Below are 22,287 nucleotides of genomic sequence, written 5' to 3' on the forward strand. Positions count from 1 at the left end.
ATCTGATTGTCCCTAGTTCACTGTCTTGCGAATGTTGACTGAATTCTTCGTCGTGACGTGATGTGGTATATGAGTACCTTACCCCCGATGATTGCATTTCCGGTGGTTGTTCCGCATGATGACGAGAAAGTTGACTGTGACGAGGGAGATTCCGAGAAGGATCCCGCTGAGCCTTCGGACGACCCAGCTGTGTAGACGTTTGCTTGTCAACCACGAGAGTGGTTGCTTTTTGTGTGTGTAACGAGAGAACTAGCATTTTGTGCTTAAGTCTCGTTTGACTAGGCCTTGAGAGGCTAGTCCAGGTTGGTATGCATTCTCGATGATGTGACTTGGATTTCAACCATGCTCTCTTCCATGTGCAGAATTGAGCAGGCATGGGGCCTAGATGAGACCCGTCTAATGCCGAGAATGTTACAGCGGTGGATCTCCCGGAGATCAGACGCGCGCTGGAGAGACAAGCTGCCGACGCGACCCAGAGAGATGAGATGAATCGGAGGTTCGCGCAGAAGCTAGAAGAGCAGAACCGCACGATCGCGGAACTCGACAAGGTTGAACGTACCGTCTCGATAGTACCCAACGCCTCCAATTCTAGGAGAACGACGTGAGAATCCACAGCCAGTGCATGTGGATCCTCCTGAGGAGTTCAACATCCAGATTCCTGACATCGTTCCTCCTGTGAGCGAGCCGGTATACGAGAGGTTCCGTGAGCAGAGCCTCCGACATTGACGGCCATGTTGGTCTAGATGCAGCTGAGAACTGGGTCAAGAAGATGCATCAGATCTTCAACAACATGCAGCTATCTGTTACCGAGAGAGTGGCTTGCACTGTGAATGAACTGGAGGATGAGGCTAGGGGCTGGTGGGAAGTGATGACGTCATCTGAGGATGTCCACTCGATGACGTGGGTCCATTTCCTCAATCTGTTCCATGGGAAGTACCTGAGTGAAGTTAACTTGTCGGACAAGTTCGTTATCGTGTTTATTGACAACATCCTGATTTACTCAAAAATCAGGGCAGAACACCAGAAACCAGTATGAATGCTGCAACCACTTGAGATTCCACAGTGGAAGTGGAAGCAGATAACGATGGATTTCGTGTCAGGTTTGCCAAAAACCACAACTGGACACGACTCAGTATGGGTCATTGTTGACAGATTGACCAAATTAGCTCATTTCCTGCCCATCAAAACCACTCACACCGTGGATAAGCTCGCTGAACTCTAAATAAAGGATATTGTACGTCTTCATGGGGTTCCTAGCTCGATTATTTCTGACCGTGATGCTCGCTTCTCATCCAGGTTCTGGAAGAGATTACAAGAGAACCTGGGGACTCGCCTGAAGTTTAGTACTATTTTTCACCTGCAAACCGATGGTCAAAGCGAACGAATGATCCAAGTGTTGGAAGATATGCTCCGAGCTTGTGTTTCAGACTTCCAGAGCTCGTGAAGTCGTTATCTTCCGCTAGTTAAGCTCTCATACAACAACAGCTATCAGGCGTCAATTGACATGGCGCCGTATGAAGCTCTATATAGGTGGAAGTGTCTCTCTTCAGTTCATTGGGATGAAACTGGTGAGAGCAAGCTTGTTGGACCTGAGATACTAGAGCAAACCACAGAAGCAGTTAAGAAAATCCAAGCTCGGATGAAATCGTCCCAGAGTTATCGGGAAAAACTACGCTGACATAGGAGGCCTCTAGAGTTTAGAAGCAGGAGAGAATGTTTTTATGAAGATCTCACCCTTGCGAGGAGTTATGAGGTTTGGAAAGAAAGGAAAGCTCAGTCCAAGGTATGTTGGACTTGTTGAGATCCTTGAGCGTGTAGGCCAGACAGCTTATCGCTTGGCGTTACCGCCGTCTATGTCAAACCTGCACGATGTGTTCCACATGTTCATGTTACGAAAGTACGTGTCTAACCTTTCGCATGTTCTGCAAGAGCAAGAGGTTGAGATCTCTCCTGAAATCAGATGTGAGGAGCCAACCGTTGCGGTTCTCGATCGCAAAGATAAAGTCTTGAGAAACAAGACCATTCCCTTGGTCAAGGTTTTGTGGAAGAGACATGCTGTAGAAGAAGTTACATCGGAGCTCGAAAGTGAGATACAAAAGAAGTACCCTGCTCTGTTTTAAGTTTCGAGGACGAAACTCTTTTAAGGGGGTAGGGATTGTAAAGGATAACTTTTGAATCTCGCCGTTTGTAAAATTTACGAGCTTCCGTTTGTTACAATTAAATTAATGAGTGAATTATGGACGTATGAATTTATCGAGTTAACTTAAGTTCTTTTAAGGTAATGGAAAATCTCGGAATAAATAAGGATTTATCGAGTTCGTCTCGAGTAATAAATTATTTTCCGATGAAATATTCCGGAATTTAATTTAAGAAATAAATTCTCAAGGATGAGAATTATTTCCGAGAAACCTTAAATATATTTAAATTAATCGAGAACGAACAGGAAATTCTCGGTTTAGTTATTTAATTAAAATCCGATCAGTCACGGATTTAATTAAATAATTACATTACAACGGACGTGATTGTAATGAAAGTTCGGGACCCATTTATAAGAATTTTTGAGTTTGGGGTCGGTTTGGAGAGGAGGATATGGGAGGGATCTATGAGCAAATAAGGGATTCTTTTTTTTCTTCTCTTATCTTCTTCTATCTTCTACTCTCTTCTTTTCTCTTCTTCACGTCATTCTTCTTCTTCTCTTCCTCACCCGCGCGAGCTCCAACACAACCAGAACAAAGAAAAAAAAAATTCAATCGGCTACGACCACCCAAGCCTTTTCTCTCCGGCTGCTCAACCCCCCAGCACCACTCCTTCTTTCTCTTCTTCTTCCTTGCTCGCGCTCGCCCAACGCTCCGTCACCGAGCCGCGCGCGCGCCGTCCAGCTGAGACCGAGCGACGGCCGTGAAGCTTGAGCCGCCGCGAGCTAGAGAGGACGCCGGTGAAGAGAAGAGTGAGCACCAAAGAGTTTGATTTCTCCAAAAGCAAGGTGAAATTCCTTTTACCCAAATTGGAATTAGAGTTAGGGTTCTTGGTTTGATTTTGGGGGTTTTGGCTCCGGGTTGAAATTTGTTGATTTGGCTGTGGTTAGATGATGTTGGAAGTTTGAGATCGAATTTCTTGGTAGTGATTTGATTTCGGGTTCTAAGTCGAGTCGGAAATTGGATTTGTGAATTGACTCGGTGTTTATTTCTGAATTTCACAGCTCAGTCACAGATCGGATAGAATCGAGCGAGAGCCGGCAGAACTGAACGCGTTGAAGCCGGAAAAGTAGTGAATTCAGAACAGATTTTTAATGCTCGATCTCACTCGTGAGTCGTTTATCGCTTTATAGCGTTAGACTCGAGTCTTAATTTTGGATTTGAGATTTGTACTCAAGGATTATTAATTATTTATTAAGAGATGTTCGAGAATTTAATTTTTGGTTAATTCATTTAGAATTCTCGGTTTGTACTATTTTCGGATTATTCATTTAATTTATTTAAGACTCGTTAAATAATTATTTGGATTTTATTTCGTACTCTTTCTCTGGTACGAATTCGTACGAGTCTTGAATAAGTTTAAATTCCGAAAAGCCGAGAAATAAGTGAATTAAATTCTCGAACCCCTGAACCGACTCGCAGTGAATCCCGATAACGAACCTTAAGCTTGTTATCACCTTTCGGATCATTGACTAATGAGTTTTCAACTTTGGGTTTTAGTTTCTCGACGCCTCAGAACGTGATAACGCTCCAGGATGTGTAGAGTCTCGGGAAGCGTGAAAGGCGAGGAAACTCCAGAAGTCAACCAATTTTCAGACGATCTTTTCCGGGTAAGTGTGGAGACATAAGTCAACTACTTACCAAGGGAATAACCCTGTTTGTTTGTGCATTTATTTGCTAGTAAACAAGAGTAGGTGAAAGCCGTAAAATGAATAAACTTGAAAGTTAAGGCTTCGGCCACTCTTGCTTGAAAACTTAGCTCGGGTTCGCCCGTTAGGTTCAAACGCTAACTTGAACCAGCCTTGTTTGTTTTGTGTGTGGTTAGACTTCTCTTCTAACTCTAGAAAGTAGGTTAGAATCGAGAGGACGGAAGAGCGATAGACTCTCATATTCAATTGAGAGTAGAGAGTTCGAAAGTCACATTTCGAGCTTTCAACTTAAAACACTTGACGAGCTTCAAAGAGAAACAGTAAGTTCTTTCGGGGTTTATCCCGTTAAGCTCTTCCGTATATAAGTATAACGTGTACGCTGCTAGCCGCAGAGTACCCAAACTTTAATTAAACTCGTGTCGGTGGTACCCACAAGTCAACGACTTGTGTTTGTGGCAGACCTAGGTGGTCTGTATGGTGCTGAGTACTCAAAACTGGGGAGAACCCAACGGTAACGGGCAGTCGCCACGAGCGAACCCGATGGTAAAGGGCAGTCGCCTCGAGCGAACCCAACGATAACGGGCAGTCGCCACGAGCGAACCCGATGGTAATGGGCAGTCGCCTAGAGTGAACCCATTCAGCAATGAGCAGTCGCCTCGAGTGAACTCATTGTCGTGCCAAGGGGGCACACATGCGCCGACGTCAGATGAAGATGGTACCACTAGTGGATCACAGACAATCTTAAAACACCAAAGCCGCCGTAAGACTGCTGCTCGAGGTCTGAGGCTGGCTTATTGTCGTTTTGGAGATCGTAGCAGAAGAGGATGTACGATCTTGCAAAACGACAAGTGAGTAGATAGAGTGTGATATCACGCGTCAGTCATACTCTAATGATATGTTCTAGTTATATCTAGCAATCATTCTGCATGCTTGTGTATTTGTTTGCACGTCACATGACATTAGTCGTTTTACTTTATAGATAGACTCCCACTTACTGAGTCAATCGACTCATAGTTTTATGACCCTTGGTAATGTAGATAAGGGAAAAACATGTAAGCGGGAAACGAGATTGAAGACCGAGACCGAGCGCGTATTGCCTTGACCTATGGGCTATGGGGTTTCTTAATCGGGGTTAGTATCTTTTGATAAAACGTTCCGGAACATATTTGTATAGGAGTCGCTATCAGACTCTAAGTTATAAAAGCGAAAAATTTCCCCGGATTTTCGCAAACTATTTTATTATATAATCTTATGAGATATTATGCTTAATTAATGTGTTTATATTATGAGTTATGTATAGATTTGAGTTGATCGGTCGCGGTTCGTGGGCGAGCTGTCGCTCCCTGGGTCGTGACAGATTTTGTGGTATCAGAGCCCCAGGTTTAGCCGTTTCTGTAGACTTGGGATACGTGTTCTCGGTATAGGTCGCGAGTATGCCATGTGATAGTGTTGTGCTTAGAGTCGACCTGTCTAGAGATAGGTTCGACATGATGCAGGATGAGTTGCTAGGAGTTAGATCTCTCCTCCCCGATGAGATTCGTCTGTACCGCGATGCGATCACGTGAATTCCTTCGACCGCAAGTACGTTTAGTGTCGTGAGAGGCACCATCACTTAGGGGCCGGTGGATCGGTCTGACTTGTGAGTGGATGAGTGTCATCTCGACGTTTCACTGCTCCAGTACGAATATTGCGATGACCCCTCCTTATTGGCCAACGTTGAGTCGATGGACTCGTTTCACCGCTGACGGTATTATCAGCCGAGATTGTGAGATGTTCCAGAAGGTGATACAATACACGTTGGGGCCAGGAGAGGGGGACGAGTGGGAGGAGCAACTTACGAATTCTACCGGCTCGGGATTGGGTCGGTTGTCCGATATGGAGACCGACTTGTTCAAAAAATTATGGACCGGTGTCCGATGTGCTCGAGGATAGACTCCAGCGAGGTATCGAGTATTGGAAGCTGTGTGTAGAGCTCCAATATCTGACGCCGGAATCTGATTGTCCCTAGTTCACTGTCTTGCGAATGTTGACTGAATTCTTCGTCGTGACGTGATGTGGTATATGAGTACCTTACCCCCGATGATTGCATTTCCGGTGGTTGTTCCGCATGATGACGAGAAAGTTGACTGTGACGAGGGAGATTCCGAGAAGGATCCCGCTGAGCCTTCGGACGACCCAGCTGTGTAGACGTTTGCTTGTCAACCACGAGAGTGGTTGCTTTTTGTGTGTGTAACGAGAGAACTAGCATTTTGTGCTTAAGTCTCGTTTGACTAGGCCTTGAGAGGCTAGTCCAGGTTGGTATGCATTCTCGATGATGTGACTTGGATTTCAACCATGCTCTCTTCCATGTGCAGAATTGAGCAGGCATGGGGCCTAGATGAGACCCGTCTAATGCCGAGAATGTTACAGCGGTGGATCTCCCGGAGATCAGACGCGCGCTGGAGAGACAAGCTGCCGACGCGACCCAGAGAGATGAGATGAATCGGAGGTTCGCGCAGAAGCTAGAAGAGCAGAACCGCACGATCGCGGAACTCGACAAGGTTGAACGTACCGTCTCGATAGTACCCAACGCCTCCAATTCTAGGAGAACGACGTGAGAATCCACAGCCAGTGCATGTGGATCCTCCTGAGGAGTTCAACATCCAGATTCCTGACATCGTTCCTCCTGTGAGCGAGCCGGTATACGAGAGGTTCCGTGAGCAGAGCCTCCGACATTGACGGCCATGTTGGTCTAGATGCAGCTGAGAACTGGGTCAAGAAGATGCATCAGATCTTCAACAACATGCAGCTATCTGTTACCGAGAGAGTGGCTTGCACTGTGAATGAACTGGAGGATGAGGCTAGGGGCTGGTGGGAAGTGATGACGTCATCTGAGGATGTCCACTCGATGACGTGGGTCCATTTCCTCAATCTGTTCCATGGGAAGTACCTGAGTGAAGTTAACTTGTCGGACAAGTTCGTTATCGTGTTTATTGACAACATCCTGATTTACTCAAAAATCAGGGCAGAACACCAGAAACCAGTATGAATGCTGCAACCACTTGAGATTCCACAGTGGAAGTGGAAGCAGATAACGATGGATTTCGTGTCAGGTTTGCCAAAAACCACAACTGGACACGACTCAGTATGGGTCATTGTTGACAGATTGACCAAATTAGCTCATTTCCTGCCCATCAAAACCACTCACACCGTGGATAAGCTCGCTGAACTCTAAATAAAGGATATTGTACGTCTTCATGGGGTTCCTAGCTCGATTATTTCTGACCGTGATGCTCGCTTCTCATCCAGGTTCTGGAAGAGATTACAAGAGAACCTGGGGACTCGCCTGAAGTTTAGTACTATTTTTCACCTGCAAACCGATGGTCAAAGCGAACGAATGATCCAAGTGTTGGAAGATATGCTCCGAGCTTGTGTTTCAGACTTCCAGAGCTCGTGAAGTCGTTATCTTCCGCTAGTTAAGCTCTCATACAACAACAGCTATCAGGCGTCAATTGACATGGCGCCGTATGAAGCTCTATATAGGTGGAAGTGTCTCTCTTCAGTTCATTGGGATGAAACTGGTGAGAGCAAGCTTGTTGGACCTGAGATACTAGAGCAAACCACAGAAGCAGTTAAGAAAATCCAAGCTCGGATGAAATCGTCCCAGAGTTATCGGGAAAAACTACGCTGACATAGGAGGCCTCTAGAGTTTAGAAGCAGGAGAGAATGTTTTTATGAAGATCTCACCCTTGCGAGGAGTTATGAGGTTTGGAAAGAAAGGAAAGCTCAGTCCAAGGTATGTTGGACTTGTTGAGATCCTTGAGCGTGTAGGCCAGACAGCTTATCGCTTGGCGTTACCGCCGTCTATGTCAAACCTGCACGATGTGTTCCACATGTTCATGTTACGAAAGTACGTGTCTGACCTTTCGCATGTTCTGCAAGAGCAAGAGGTTGAGATCTCTCCTGAAATCAGATGTGAGGAGCCAACCGTTGCGGTTCTCGATCGCAAAGATAAAGTCTTGAGAAACAAGACCATTCCCTTGGTCAAGGTTTTGTGGAAGAGACATGCTGTAGAAGAAGTTACATCGGAGCTCGAAAGTGAGATACAAAAGAAGTACCCTGCTCTGTTTTAAGTTTCGAGGACGAAACTCTTTTAAGGGGGTAGGGATTGTAAAGGATAACTTTTGAATCTCGCCGTTTGTAAAATTTACGAGCTTCCGTTTGTTACAATTAAATTAATGAGTGAATTATGGACGTATGAATTTATCGAGTTAACTTAAGTTCTTTTAAGGTAATGGAAAATCTCGGAATAAATAAGGATTTATCGAGTTCGTCTCGAGTAATAAATTATTTTCCGATGAAATATTCCGGAATTTAATTTAAGAAATAAATTCTCAAGGATGAGAATTATTTCCGAGAAACCTTAAATATATTTAAATTAATCGAGAACGAACAGGAAATTCTCGGTTTAGTTATTTAATTAAAATCCGATCAGTCACGGATTTAATTAAATAATTACATTACAACGGACGTGATTGTAATGAAAGTTCGGGACCCATTTATAAGAATTTTTGAGTTTGGGGTCGGTTTGGAGAGGAGGATATGGGAGGGATCTATGAGCAAATAAGGGATTCTTTTTTTTCTTCTCTTATCTTCTTCTATCTTCTACTCTCTTCTTTTCTCTTCTTCACGTCATTCTTCTTCTTCTCTTCCTCACCCGCGCGAGCTCCAACACAACCAGAACAAAGAAAAAAAAAATTCAATCGGCTACGACCACCCAAGCCTTTTCTCTCCGGCTGCTCAACCCCCCAGCACCACTCCTTCTTTCTCTTCTTCTTCCTTGCTCGCGCTCGCCCAGCGCTCCGTCACCGAGCCGCGCGCGCGCCGTCCAGCTGAGACCGAGCGACGGCCGTGAAGCTTGAGCCGCCGCGAGCTAGAGAGGACGCCGGTGAAGAGAAGAGTGAGCACCAAAGAGTTTGATTTCTCCAAAAGCAAGGTGAAATTCCTTTTACCCAAATTGGAATTAGAGTTAGGGTTCTTGGTTTGATTTTGGGGGTTTTGGCTCCGGGTTGAAATTTGTTGATTTGGCTGTGGTTAGATGATGTTGGAAGTTTGAGATCGAATTTCTTGGTAGTGATTTGATTTCGGGTTCTAAGTCGAGTCGGAAATTGGATTTGTGAATTGACTCGGTGTTTATTTCTGAATTTCACAGCTCAGTCACAGATCGGATAGAATCGAGCGAGAGCCGGCAGAACTGAACGCGTTGAAGCCGGAAAAGTAGTGAATTCAGAACAGATTTTTAATGCTCGATCTCACTCGTGAGTCGTTTATCGCTTTATAGCGTTAGACTCGAGTCTTAATTTTGGATTTGAGATTTGTACTCAAGGATTATTAATTATTTATTAAGAGATGTTCGAGAATTTAATTTTTGGTTAATTCATTTAGAATTCTCGGTTTGTACTATTTTCGGATTATTCATTTAATTTATTTAAGACTCGTTAAATAATTATTTGGATTTTATTTCGTACTCTTTCTCTGGTACGAATTCGTACGAGTCTTGAATAAGTTTAAATTCCGAAAAGCCGAGAAATAAGTGAATTAAATTCTCGAACCCCTGAACCGACTCGCAGTGAATCCCGATAACGAACCTTAAGCTTGTTATCACCTTTCGGATCATTGACTAATGAGTTTTCAACTTTGGGTTTTAGTTTCTCGACGCCTCAGAACGTGATAACGCTCCAGGATGTGTAGAGTCTCGGGAAGCGTGAAAGGCGAGGAAACTCCAGAAGTCAACCAATTTTCAGACGATCTTTTCCGGGTAAGTGTGGAGACATAAGTCAACTACTTACCAAGGGAATAACCCTGTTTGTTTGTGCATTTATTTGCTAGTAAACAAGAGTAGGTGAAAGCCGTAAAATGAATAAACTTGAAAGTTAAGGCTTCGGCCACTCTTGCTTGAAAACTTAGCTCGGGTTCGCCCGTTAGGTTCAAACGCTAACTTGAACCAGCCTTGTTTGTTTTGTGTGTGGTTAGACTTCTCTTCTAACTCTAGAAAGTAGGTTAGAATCGAGAGGACGGAAGAGCGATAGACTCTCATATTCAATTGAGAGTAGAGAGTTCGAAAGTCACATTTCGAGCTTTCAACTTAAAACACTTGACGAGCTTCAAAGAGAAACAGTAAGTTCTTTCGGGGTTTATCCCGTTAAGCTCTTCCGTATATAAGTATAACGTGTACGCTGCTAGCCGCAGAGTACCCAAACTTTAATTAAACTCGTGTCGGTGGTACCCACAAGTCAACGACTTGTGTTTGTGGCAGACCTAGGTGGTCTGTATGGTGCTGAGTACTCAAAACTGGGGAGAACCCAACGGTAACGGGCAGTCGCCACGAGCGAACCCGATGGTAAAGGGCAGTCGCCTCGAGCGAACCCAACGATAACGGGCAGTCGCCACGAGCGAACCCGATGGTAATGGGCAGTCGCCTAGAGTGAACCCATTCAGCAATGAGCAGTCGCCTCGAGTGAACTCATTGTCGTGCCAAGGGGGCACACATGCGCCGACGTCAGATGAAGATGGTACCACTAGTGGATCACAGACAATCTTAAAACACCAAAGCCGCCGTAAGACTGCTGCTCGAGGTCTGAGGCTGGCTTATTGTCGTTTTGGAGATCGTAGCAGAAGAGGATGTACGATCTTGCAAAACGACAAGTGAGTAGATAGAGTGTGATATCACGCGTCAGTCATACTCTAATGATATGTTCTAGTTATATCTAGCAATCATTCTGCATGCTTGTGTATTTGTTTGCACGTCACATGACATTAGTCGTTTTACTTTATAGATAGACTCCCACTTACTGAGTCAATCGACTCATAGTTTTATGACCATTGGTAATGTAGATAAGGGAAAAGCATGTAAGCGGGAAACGAGATTGAAGACCGAGACCGAGCGCGTATTGCCTTGACCTATGGGCTATGGGGTTTCTTAATCGGGGTTAGTATCTTTTGATAAAACGTTCCGGAACATATTTGTATAGGAGTCGCTATCAGACTCTAAGTTATAAAAGCGAAAAATTTCCCCGGATTTTCGCAAACTATTTTATTATATAATCTTATGAGATATTATGCTTAATTAATGTGTTTATATTATGAGTTATGTATAGATTTGAGTTGATCGGTCGCGGTTCGTGGACGAGCTGTCGCTCCCTGGGTCGTGACAGATTTTGTGGTATCAGAGCCCCAGGTTTAGCCGTTTCTGTAGACTTGGGATACGTGTTCTCGGTATAGGTCGCGAGTATGCCATGTGATAGTGTTGTGCTTAGAGTCGACCTGTCTAGAGATAGGTTCGACATGATGCAGGATGAGTTGCTAGGAGTTAGATCTCTCCTCCCCGATGAGATTCGTCTGTACCGCGATGCGATCACGTGAATTCCTTCGACCGCAAGTACGTTTAGTGTCGTGAGAGGCACCATCACTTAGGGGCCGGTGGATCGGTCTGACTTGTGAGTGGATGAGTGTCATCTCGACGTTTCACTGCTCCAGTACGAATATTGCGATGACCCCTCCTTATTGGCCAACGTTGAGTCGATGGACTCGTTTCACCGCTGACGGTATTATCAGCCGAGATTGTGAGATGTTCCAGAAGGTGATACAATACACGTTGGGGCCAGGAGAGGGGGACGAGTGGGAGGAGCAACTTACGAATTCTACCGGCTCGGGATTGGGTCGGTTGTCCGATATGGAGACCGACTTGTTCAAAAAATTATGGACCGGTGTCCGATGTGCTCGAGGATAGACTCCAGCGAGGTATCGAGTATTGGAAGCTGTGTGTAGAGCTCCAATATCTGACGCCGGAATCTGATTGTCCCTAGTTCACTGTCTTGCGAATGTTGACTGAATTCTTCGTCGTGACGTGATGTGGTATATGAGTACCTTACCCCCGATGATTGCATTTCCGGTGGTTGTTCCGCATGATGACGAGAAAGTTGACTGTGACGAGGGAGATTCCGAGAAGGATCCCGCTGAGCCTTCGGACGACCCAGCTGTGTAGACGTTTGCTTGTCAACCACGAGAGTGGTTGCTTTTTGTGTGTGTAACGAGAGAACTAGCATTTTGTGCTTAAGTCTCGTTTGACTAGGCCTTGAGAGGCTAGTCCAGGTTGGTATGCATTCTCGATGATGTGACTTGGATTTCAACCATGCTCTCTTCCATGTGCAGAATTGAGCAGGCATGGGGCCTAGATGAGACCCGTCTAATGCCGAGAATGTTACAGCGGTGGATCTCCCGGAGATCAGACGCGCGCTGGAGAGACAAGCTGCCGACGCGACCCAGAGAGATGAGATGAATCGGAGGTTCGCGCAGAAGCTAGAAGAGCAGAACCGCACGATCGCGGAACTCGACAAGGTTGAACGTACCGTCTCGATAGTACCCAACGCCTCCAATTCTAGGAGAACGACGTGAGAATCCACAGCCAGTGCATGTGGATCCTCCTGAGGAGTTCAACATCCAGATTCCTGACATCGTTCCTCCTGTGAGCGAGCCGGTATACGAGAGGTTCCGTGAGCAGAGCCTCCGACATTGACGGCCATGTTGGTCTAGATGCAGCTGAGAACTGGGTCAAGAAGATGCATCAGATCTTCAACAACATGCAGCTATCTGTTACCGAGAGAGTGGCTTGCACTGTGAATGAACTGGAGGATGAGGCTAGGGGCTGGTGGGAAGTGATGACGTCATCTGAGGATGTCCACTCGATGACGTGGGTCCATTTCCTCAATCTGTTCCATGGGAAGTACCTGAGTGAAGTTAACTTGTCGGACAAGTTCGTTATCGTGTTTATTGACAACATCCTGATTTACTCAAAAATCAGGGCAGAACACCAGAAACCAGTATGAATGCTGCAACCACTTGAGATTCCACAGTGGAAGTGGAAGCAGATAACGATGGATTTCGTGTCAGGTTTGCCAAAAACCACAACTGGACACGACTCAGTATGGGTCATTGTTGACAGATTGACCAAATTAGCTCATTTCCTGCCCATCAAAACCACTCACACCGTGGATAAGCTCGCTGAACTCTAAATAAAGGATATTGTACGTCTTCATGGGGTTCCTAGCTCGATTATTTCTGACCGTGATGCTCGCTTCTCATCCAGGTTCTGGAAGAGATTACAAGAGAACCTGGGGACTCGCCTGAAGTTTAGTACTATTTTTCACCTGCAAACCGATGGTCAAAGCGAACGAATGATCCAAGTGTTGGAAGATATGCTCCGAGCTTGTGTTTCAGACTTCCAGAGCTCGTGAAGTCGTTATCTTCCGCTAGTTAAGCTCTCATACAACAACAGCTATCAGGCGTCAATTGACATGGCGCCGTATGAAGCTCTATATAGGTGGAAGTGTCTCTCTTCAGTTCATTGGGATGAAACTGGTGAGAGCAAGCTTGTTGGACCTGAGATACTAGAGCAAACCACAGAAGCAGTTAAGAAAATCCAAGCTCGGATGAAATCGTCCCAGAGTTATCGGGGAAAACTACGCTGACATAGGAGGCCTCTAGAGTTTAGAAGCAGGAGAGAATGTTTTTATGAAGATCTCACCCTTGCGAGGAGTTATGAGGTTTGGAAAGAAAGGAAAGCTCAGTCCAAGGTATGTTGGACTTGTTGAGATCCTTGAGCGTGTAGGCCAGACAGCTTATCGCTTGGCGTTACCGCCGTCTATGTCAAACCTGCACGATGTGTTCCACATGTTCATGTTACGAAAGTACGTGTCTGACCTTTCGCATGTTCTGCAAGAGCAAGAGGTTGAGATCTCTCCTGAAATCAGATGTGAGGAGCCAACCGTTGCGGTTCTCGATCGCAAAGATAAAGTCTTGAGAAACAAGACCATTCCCTTGGTCAAGGTTTTGTGGAAGAGACATGCTGTAGAAGAAGTTACATCGGAGCTCGAAAGTGAGATACAAAAGAAGTACCCTGCTCTGTTTTAAGTTTCGAGGACGAAACTCTTTTAAGGGGGTAGGGATTGTAAAGGATAACTTTTGAATCTCGCCGTTTGTAAAATTTACGAGCTTCCGTTTGTTACAATTAAATTAATGAGTGAATTATGGACGTATGAATTTATCGAGTTAACTTAAGTTCTTTTAAGGTAATGGAAAATCTCGGAATAAATAAGGATTTATCGAGTTCGTCTCGAGTAATAAATTATTTTCCGATGAAATATTCCGGAATTTAATTTAAGAAATAAATTCTCAAGGATGAGAATTATTTCCGAGAAACCTTAAATATATTTAAATTAATCGAGAACGAACAGGAAATTCTCGGTTTAGTTATTTAATTAAAATCCGATCAGTCACGGATTTAATTAAATAATTACATTACAACGGACGTGATTGTAATGAAAGTTCGGGACCCATTTATAAGAATTTTTGAGTTTGGGGTCGGTTTGGAGAGGAGGATATGGGAGGGATCTATGAGCAAATAAGGGATTCTTTTTTTTCTTCTCTTATCTTCTTCTATCTTCTACTCTCTTCTTTTCTCTTCTTCACGTCATTCTTCTTCTTCTCTTCCTCACCCGCGCGAGCTCCAACACAACCAGAACAAAGAAAAAAAAAATTCAATCGGCTACGACCACCCAAGCCTTTTCTCTCCGGCTGCTCAACCCCCCAGCACCACTCCTTCTTTCTCTTCTTCTTCCTTGCTCGCGCTCGCCCAGCGCTCCGTCACCGAGCCGCGCGCGCGCCGTCCAGCTGAGACCGAGCGACGGCCGTGAAGCTTGAGCCGCCGCGAGCTAGAGAGGACGCCGGTGAAGAGAAGAGTGAGCACCAAAGAGTTTGATTTCTCCAAAAGCAAGGTGAAATTCCTTTTACCCAAATTGGAATTAGAGTTAGGGTTCTTGGTTTGATTTTGGGGGTTTTGGCTCCGGGTTGAAATTTGTTGATTTGGCTGTGGTTAGATGATGTTGGAAGTTTGAGATCGAATTTCTTGGTAGTGATTTGATTTCGGGTTCTAAGTCGAGTCGGAAATTGGATTTGTGAATTGACTCGGTGTTTATTTCTGAATTTCACAGCTCAGTCACAGATCGGATAGAATCGAGCGAGAGCCGGCAGAACTGAACGCGTTGAAGCCGGAAAAGTAGTGAATTCAGAACAGATTTTTAATGCTCGATCTCACTCGTGAGTCGTTTATCGCTTTATAGCGTTAGACTCGAGTCTTAATTTTGGATTTGAGATTTGTACTCAAGGATTATTAATTATTTATTAAGAGATGTTCGAGAATTTAATTTTTGGTTAATTCATTTAGAATTCTCGGTTTGTACTATTTTCGGATTATTCATTTAATTTATTTAAGACTCGTTAAATAATTATTTGGATTTTATTTCGTACTCTTTCTCTGGTACGAATTCGTACGAGTCTTGAATAAGTTTAAATTCCGAAAAGCCGAGAAATAAGTGAATTAAATTCTCGAACCCCTGAACCGACTCGCAGTGAATCCCGATAACGAACCTTAAGCTTGTTATCACCTTTCGGATCATTGACTAATGAGTTTTCAACTTTGGGTTTTAGTTTCTCGACGCCTCAGAACGTGATAACGCTCCAGGATGTGTAGAGTCTCGGGAAGCGTGAAAGGCGAGGAAACTCCAGAAGTCAACCAATTTTCAGACGATCTTTTCCGGGTAAGTGTGGAGACATAAGTCAACTACTTACCAAGGGAATAACCCTGTTTGTTTGTGCATTTATTTGCTAGTAAACAAGAGTAGGTGAAAGCCGTAAAATGAATAAACTTGAAAGTTAAGGCTTCGGCCACTCTTGCTTGAAAACTTAGCTCGGGTTCGCCCGTTAGGTTCAAACGCTAACTTGAACCAGCCTTGTTTGTTTTGTGTGTGGTTAGACTTCTCTTCTAACTCTAGAAAGTAGGTTAGAATCGAGAGGACGGAAGAGCGATAGACTCTCATATTCAATTGAGAGTAGAGAGTTCGAAAGTCACATTTCGAGCTTTCAACTTAAAACACTTGACGAGCTTCAAAGAGAAACAGTAAGTTCTTTCGGGGTTTATCCCGTTAAGCTCTTCCGTATATAAGTATAACGTGTACGCTGCTAGCCGCAGAGTACCCAAACTTTAATTAAACTCGTGTCGGTGGTACCCACAAGTCAACGACTTGTGTTTGTGGCAGACCTAGGTGGTCTGTATGGTGCTGAGTACTCAAAACTGGGGAGAACCCAACGGTAACGGGCAGTCGCCACGAGCGAACCCGATGGTAAAGGGCAGTCGCCTCGAGCGAACCCAACGATAACGGGCAGTCGCCACGAGCGAACCCGATGGTAATGGGCAGTCGCCTAGAGTGAACCCATTCAGCAATGAGCAGTCGCCTCGAGTGAACTCATTGTCGTGCCAAGGGGGCACACATGCGCCGACGTCAGATGAAGATGGTACCACTAGTGGATCACAGACAATCTTAAAACACCAAAGCCGCCGTAAGACTGCTGCTCGAGGTCTGAGGCTGGCTTATTGTCGTTTTGGAGATCGTAGCAGAAGAGGATGTACGATCTTGCAAAACGACAAGTGAGTAGATAGAGTGTGATATCACGCGTCAGTCATACTCTAATGATATGTTCTAGTTATATCTAGCAATCATTCTGCATGCTTGTGTATTTGTTTGCACGTCACATGACATTAGTCGTTTTACTTTATAGATAGACTCCCACTTACTGAGTCAATCGACTCATAGTTTTATGACCCTTGGTAATGTAGATAAGGGAAAAGCATGTAAGCGGGAAACGAGATTGAAGACCGAGACCGAGCGCGTATTGCCTTGACCTATGGGCTATGGGGTTTCTTAATCGGGGTTAGTATCTTTTGATAAAACGTTCCGGAACATATTTGTATAGGAGTCGCTATCAGACTCTAAGTTATAAAAGCGAAAAATTTCCCCGGATTTTCGCAAACTATTTTATTATATAATCTTATGAGATATTATGCTTAATTAATGTGTTTATATTATGAGTTATGTATAGATTTGAGTTGATCGGTCGCGGTTCGTGGGCGAGCTGTCGCTCCCTGGGTCGTGACAGATTTTGTGGTATCAGAGCCCCAGGTTTAGCCGTTTCTGTAGACTTGGGATACGTGTTCTCGGTATAGGTCGCGAGTATGCCATGTGATAGTGTTGTGCTTAGAGTCGACCTGTCTAGAGATAGGTTCGACATGATGCAGGATGAGTTGCTAGGAGTTAGATCTCTCCTCCCCGATGAGATTCGTCTGTACCGCGATGCGATCACGTGAATTCCTTCGACCGCAAGTACGTTTAGTGTCGTGAGAGGCACCATCACTTAGGGGCCGGTGGATCGGTCTGACTTGTGAGTGGATGAGTGTCATCTCGACGTTTCACTGCTCCAGTACGAATATTGCGATGACCCCTCCTTATTGGCCAACGTTGAGTCGATGGACTCGTTTCACCGCTGACGGTATTATCAGCCGAGATTGTGAGATGTTCCAGAAGGTGATACAATACACGTTGGGGCCAGGAGAGGGGGACGAGTGGGAGGAGCAACTTACGAATTCTACCGGCTCGGGATTGGGTCGGTTGTCCGATATGGAGACCGACTTGTTCAAAAAATTATGGACCGGTGTCCGATGTGCTCGAGGATAGACTCCAGCGAGGTATCGAGTATTGGAAGCTGTGTGTAGAGCTCCAATATCTGACGCCGGAATCTGATTGTCCCTAGTTCACTGTCTTGCGAATGTTGACTGAATTCTTCGTCGTGACGTGATGTGGTATATGAGTACCTTACCCCCGATGATTGCATTTCCGGTGGTTGTTCCGCATGATGACGAGAAAGTTGACTGTGACGAGGGAGATTCCGAGAAGGATCCCGCTGAGCCTTCGGACGACCCAGCTGTGTAGACGTTTGCTTGTCAACCACGAGAGTGGTTGCTTTTTGTGTGTGTAACGAGAGAACTAGCATTTTGTGCTTAAGTCTCGTTTGACTAGGCCTTGAGAGGCTAGTCCAGGTTGGTATGCATTCTCGATGATGTGACTTGGATTTCAACCATGCTCTCTTCCATGTGCAGAATTGAGCAGGCATGGGGCCTAGATGAGACCCGTCTAATGCCGAGAATGTTACAGCGGTGGATCTCCCGGAGATCAGACGCGCGCTGGAGAGACAAGCTGCCGACGCGACCCAGAGAGATGAGATGAATCGGAGGTTCGCGCAGAAGCTAGAAGAGCAGAACCGCACGATCGCGGAACTCGACAAGGTTGAACGTACCGTCTCGATAGTACCCAACGCCTCCAATTCTAGGAGAACGACGTGAGAATCCACAGCCAGTGCATGTGGATCCTCCTGAGGAGTTCAACATCCAGATTCCTGACATCGTTCCTCCTGTGAGCGAGCCGGTATACGAGAGGTTCCGTGAGCAGAGCCTCCGACATTGACGGCCATGTTGGTCTAGATGCAGCTGAGAACTGGGTCAAGAAGATGCATCAGATCTTCAACAACATGCAGCTATCTGTTACCGAGAGAGTGGCTTGCACTGTGAATGAACTGGAGGATGAGGCTAGGGGCTGGTGGGAAGTGATGACGTCATCTGAGGATGTCCACTCGATGACGTGGGTCCATTTCCTCAATCTGTTCCATGGGAAGTACCTGAGTGAAGTTAACTTGTCGGACAAGTTCGTTATCGTGTTTATTGACAACATCCTGATTTACTCAAAAATCAGGGCAGAACACCAGAAACCAGTATGAATGCTGCAACCACTTGAGATTCCACAGTGGAAGTGGAAGCAGATAACGATGGATTTCGTGTCAGGTTTGCCAAAAACCACAACTGGACACGACTCAGTATGGGTCATTGTTGACAGATTGACCAAATTAGCTCATTTCCTGCCCATCAAAACCACTCACACCGTGGATAAGCTCGCTGAACTCTAAATAAAGGATATTGTACGTCTTCATGGGGTTCCTAGCTCGATTATTTCTGACCGTGATGCTCGCTTCTCATCCAGGTTCTGGAAGAGATTACAAGAGAACCTGGGGACTCGCCTGAAGTTTAGTACTATTTTTCACCTGCAAACCGATGGTCAAAGCGAACGAATGATCCAAGTGTTGGAAGATATGCTCCGAGCTTGTGTTTCAGACTTCCAGAGCTCGTGAAGTCGTTATCTTCCGCTAGTTAAGCTCTCATACAACAACAGCTATCAGGCGTCAATTGACATGGCGCCGTATGAAGCTCTATATAGGTGGAAGTGTCTCTCTTCAGTTCATTGGGATGAAACTGGTGAGAGCAAGCTTGTTGGACCTGAGATACTAGAGCAAACCACAGAAGCAGTTAAGAAAATCCAAGCTCGGATGAAATCGTCCCAGAGTTATCGGGGAAAACTACGCTGACATAGGAGGCCTCTAGAGTTTAGAAGCAGGAGAGAATGTTTTTATGAAGATCTCACCCTTGCGAGGAGTTATGAGGTTTGGAAAGAAAGGAAAGCTCAGTCCAAGGTATGTTGGACTTGTTGAGATCCTTGAGCGTGTAGGCCAGACAGCTTATCGCTTGGCGTTACCGCCGTCTATGTCAAACCTGCACGATGTGTTCCACATGTTCATGTTACGAAAGTACGTGTCTGACCTTTCGCATGTTCTGCAAGAGCAAGAGGTTGAGATCTCTCCTGAAATCAGATGTGAGGAGCCAACCGTTGCGGTTCTCGATCGCAAAGATAAAGTCTTGAGAAACAAGACCATTCCCTTGGTCAAGGTTTTGTGGAAGAGACATGCTGTAGAAGAAGTTACATCGGAGCTCGAAAGTGAGATACAAAAGAAGTACCCTGCTCTGTTTTAAGTTTCGAGGACGAAACTCTTTTAAGGGGGTAGGGATTGTAAAGGATAACTTTTGAATCTCGCCGTTTGTAAAATTTACGAGCTTCCGTTTGTTACAATTAAATTAATGAGTGAATTATGGACGTATGAATTTATCGAGTTAACTTAAGTTCTTTTAAGGTAATGGAAAATCTCGGAATAAATAAGGATTTATCGAGTTCGTCTCGAGTAATAAATTATTTTCCGATGAAATATTCCGGAATTTAATTTAAGAAATAAATTCTCAAGGATGAGAATTATTTCCGAGAAACCTTAAATATATTTAAATTAATCGAGAACGAACAGGAAATTCTCGGTTTAGTTATTTAATTAAAATCCGATCAGTCACGGATTTAATTAAATAATTACATTACAACGGACGTGATTGTAATGAAAGTTCGGGACCCATTTATAAGAATTTTTGAGTTTGGGGTCGGTTTGGAGAGGAGGATATGGGAGGGATCTATGAGCAAATAAGGGATTCTTTTTTTTCTTCTCTTATCTTCTTCTATCTTCTACTCTCTTCTTTTCTCTTCTTCACGTCATTCTTCTTCTTCTCTTCCTCACCCGCGCGAGCTCCAACACAACCAGAACAAAGAAAAAAAAAATTCAATCGGCTACGACCACCCAAGCCTTTTCTCTCCGGCTGCTCAACCCCCCAGCACCACTCCTTCTTTCTCTTCTTCTTCCTTGCTCGCGCTCGCCCAGCGCTCCGTCACCGAGCCGCGCGCGCGCCGTCCAGCTGAGACCGAGCGACGGCCGTGAAGCTTGAGCCGCCGCGAGCTAGAGAGGACGCCGGTGAAGAGAAGAGTGAGCACCAAAGAGTTTGATTTCTCCAAAAGCAAGGTGAAATTCCTTTTACCCAAATTGGAATTAGAGTTAGGGTTCTTGGTTTGATTTTGGGGGTTTTGGCTCCGGGTTGAAATTTGTTGATTTGGCTGTGGTTAGATGATGTTGGAAGTTTGAGATCGAATTTCTTGGTAGTGATTTGATTTCGGGTTCTAAGTCGAGTCGGAAATTGGATTTGTGAATTGACTCGGTGTTTATTTCTGAATTTCACAGCTCAGTCACAGATCGGATAGAATCGAGCGAGAGCCGGCAGAACTGAACGCGTTGAAGCCGGAAAAGTAGTGAATTCAGAACAGATTTTTAATGCTCGATCTCACTCGTGAGTCGTTTATCGCTTTATAGCGTTAGACTCGAGTCTTAATTTTGGATTTGAGATTTGTACTCAAGGATTATTAATTATTTATTAAGAGATGTTCGAGAATTTAATTTTTGGTTAATTCATTTAGAATTCTCGGTTTGTACTATTTTCGGATTATTCATTTAATTTATTTAAGACTCGTTAAATAATTATTTGGATTTTATTTCGTACTCTTTCTCTGGTACGAATTCGTACGAGTCTTGAATAAGTTTAAATTCCGAAAAGCCGAGAAATAAGTGAATTAAATTCTCGAACCCCTGAACCGACTCGCAGTGAATCCCGATAACGAACCTTAAGCTTGTTATCACCTTTCGGATCATTGACTAATGAGTTTTCAACTTTGGGTTTTAGTTTCTCGACGCCTCAGAACGTGATAACGCTCCAGGATGTGTAGAGTCTCGGGAAGCGTGAAAGGCGAGGAAACTCCAGAAGTCAACCAATTTTCAGACGATCTTTTCCGGGTAAGTGTGGAGACATAAGTCAACTACTTACCAAGGGAATAACCCTGTTTGTTTGTGCATTTATTTGCTAGTAAACAAGAGTAGGTGAAAGCCGTAAAATGAATAAACTTGAAAGTTAAGGCTTCGGCCACTCTTGCTTGAAAACTTAGCTCGGGTTCGCCCGTTAGGTTCAAACGCTAACTTGAACCAGCCTTGTTTGTTTTGTGTGTGGTTAGACTTCTCTTCTAACTCTAGAAAGTAGGTTAGAATCGAGAGGACGGAAGAGCGATAGACTCTCATATTCAATTGAGAGTAGAGAGTTCGAAAGTCACATTTCGAGCTTTCAACTTAAAACACTTGACGAGCTTCAAAGAGAAACAGTAAGTTCTTTCGGGGTTTATCCCGTTAAGCTCTTCCGTATATAAGTATAACGTGTACGCTGCTAGCCGCAGAGTACCCAAACTTTAATTAAACTCGTGTCGGTGGTACCCACAAGTCAACGACTTGTGTTTGTGGCAGACCTAGGTGGTCTGTATGGCGCTGAGTACTCAAAACTGGGGAGAACCCAACGGTAACGGGCAGTCGCCACGAGCGAACCCGATGGTAAAGGGCAGTCGCCTCGAGCGAACCCAACGATAACGGGCAGTCGCCACGAGCGAACCCGATGTTAATGGGCAGTCGCCTAGAGTGAACCCATTCAGCAATGAGCAGTCGCCTCGAGTGAACTCATTGTCGTGCCAAGGGGGCACACATGCGCCGACGTCAGATGAAGATGGTACCACTAGTGGATCACAGACAATCTTAAAACACCAAAGCCGCCGTAAGACTGCTGCTCGAGGTCTGAGGCTGGCTTATTGTCGTTTTGGAGATCGTAGCAGAAGAGGATGTACGATCTTGCAAAACGACAAGTGAGTAGATAGAGTGTGATATCACGCGTCAGTCATACTCTAATGATATGTTCTAGTTATATCTAGCAATCATTCTGCATGCTTGTG

General features: G+C 44.8%; 4 protein-coding genes and 4 long non-coding RNA genes across 12 annotated transcripts; all 8 read left to right on the forward strand.

The window, feature by feature from the left end:
- The first annotated feature begins 1,748 nt into the window (after positions 1-1,748).
- On the forward strand, positions 1,749-2,120 carry LOC149408097 (uncharacterized). The gene has a single exon (XM_089623850.1). The coding sequence runs from the start codon at positions 1,749-1,751 to the stop codon at positions 2,118-2,120; it is 372 nt and encodes a 123-aa protein (XP_089479976.1).
- A 527-nt stretch (positions 2,121-2,647) lies between these two features.
- On the forward strand, positions 2,648-3,869 carry LOC149408098 (uncharacterized). 2 transcript variants are annotated; one of them, XR_016301632.1, is made up of 3 exons: positions 2,648-2,983; positions 3,200-3,305; positions 3,696-3,869. It is a non-coding gene; the product is annotated as an uncharacterized LOC149408098 (long non-coding RNA). The 2 variants fall into 2 exon arrangements; XR_016301631.1 differs by lacking the exon at positions 3,696-3,869 and having other exon boundaries at positions 3,200-3,630.
- A 3,715-nt stretch (positions 3,870-7,584) lies between these two features.
- LOC149408099 (uncharacterized) lies at positions 7,585-7,956 on the forward strand. The gene has a single exon (XM_089623858.1). It carries the CDS (start codon positions 7,585-7,587, stop codon positions 7,954-7,956), a length of 372 nt encoding a protein of 123 aa, XP_089479984.1.
- A 527-nt stretch (positions 7,957-8,483) lies between these two features.
- Positions 8,484-9,705, forward strand: LOC149408100 (uncharacterized). Of its 2 annotated transcripts, XR_016301637.1 has the most exons (3): positions 8,484-8,819; positions 9,036-9,141; positions 9,532-9,705. It is a non-coding gene; the product is annotated as an uncharacterized LOC149408100 (long non-coding RNA). The 2 variants fall into 2 exon arrangements; XR_016301634.1 differs by lacking the exon at positions 9,532-9,705 and having other exon boundaries at positions 9,036-9,466.
- Positions 9,706-13,420: 3,715 nt separating this feature from the next.
- Positions 13,421-13,792, forward strand: LOC149408101 (uncharacterized). Its single transcript, XM_089623867.1, has one exon. The coding sequence runs from the start codon at positions 13,421-13,423 to the stop codon at positions 13,790-13,792; it is 372 nt and encodes a 123-aa protein (XP_089479993.1).
- Positions 13,793-14,319: 527 nt separating this feature from the next.
- LOC149408102 (uncharacterized) lies at positions 14,320-15,541 on the forward strand. Of its 2 annotated transcripts, XR_016301640.1 has the most exons (3): positions 14,320-14,655; positions 14,872-14,977; positions 15,368-15,541. It is a non-coding gene; the product is annotated as an uncharacterized LOC149408102 (long non-coding RNA). The 2 variants fall into 2 exon arrangements; XR_016301638.1 differs by lacking the exon at positions 15,368-15,541 and having other exon boundaries at positions 14,872-15,302.
- A 3,715-nt stretch (positions 15,542-19,256) lies between these two features.
- LOC149408103 (uncharacterized) lies at positions 19,257-19,628 on the forward strand. The gene has a single exon (XM_089623879.1). The coding sequence runs from the start codon at positions 19,257-19,259 to the stop codon at positions 19,626-19,628; it is 372 nt and encodes a 123-aa protein (XP_089480005.1).
- Positions 19,629-20,155: 527 nt separating this feature from the next.
- LOC149408104 (uncharacterized) lies at positions 20,156-21,377 on the forward strand. 2 transcript variants are annotated; one of them, XR_016301643.1, is made up of 3 exons: positions 20,156-20,491; positions 20,708-20,813; positions 21,204-21,377. It is a non-coding gene; the product is annotated as an uncharacterized LOC149408104 (long non-coding RNA). The 2 variants fall into 2 exon arrangements; XR_016301641.1 differs by lacking the exon at positions 21,204-21,377 and having other exon boundaries at positions 20,708-21,138.
- Positions 21,378-22,287: the final 910 nt, after the last annotated feature.

This window comes from Urtica dioica, chromosome 1 (genome assembly GCF_054948205.1).
Source record: "Urtica dioica subsp. dioica isolate 48M chromosome 1, U.dioica_male_clone48M_v1_H2, whole genome shotgun sequence".
NCBI classification, from domain to species: Eukaryota; Viridiplantae; Streptophyta; class Magnoliopsida; order Rosales; family Urticaceae; genus Urtica; species Urtica dioica.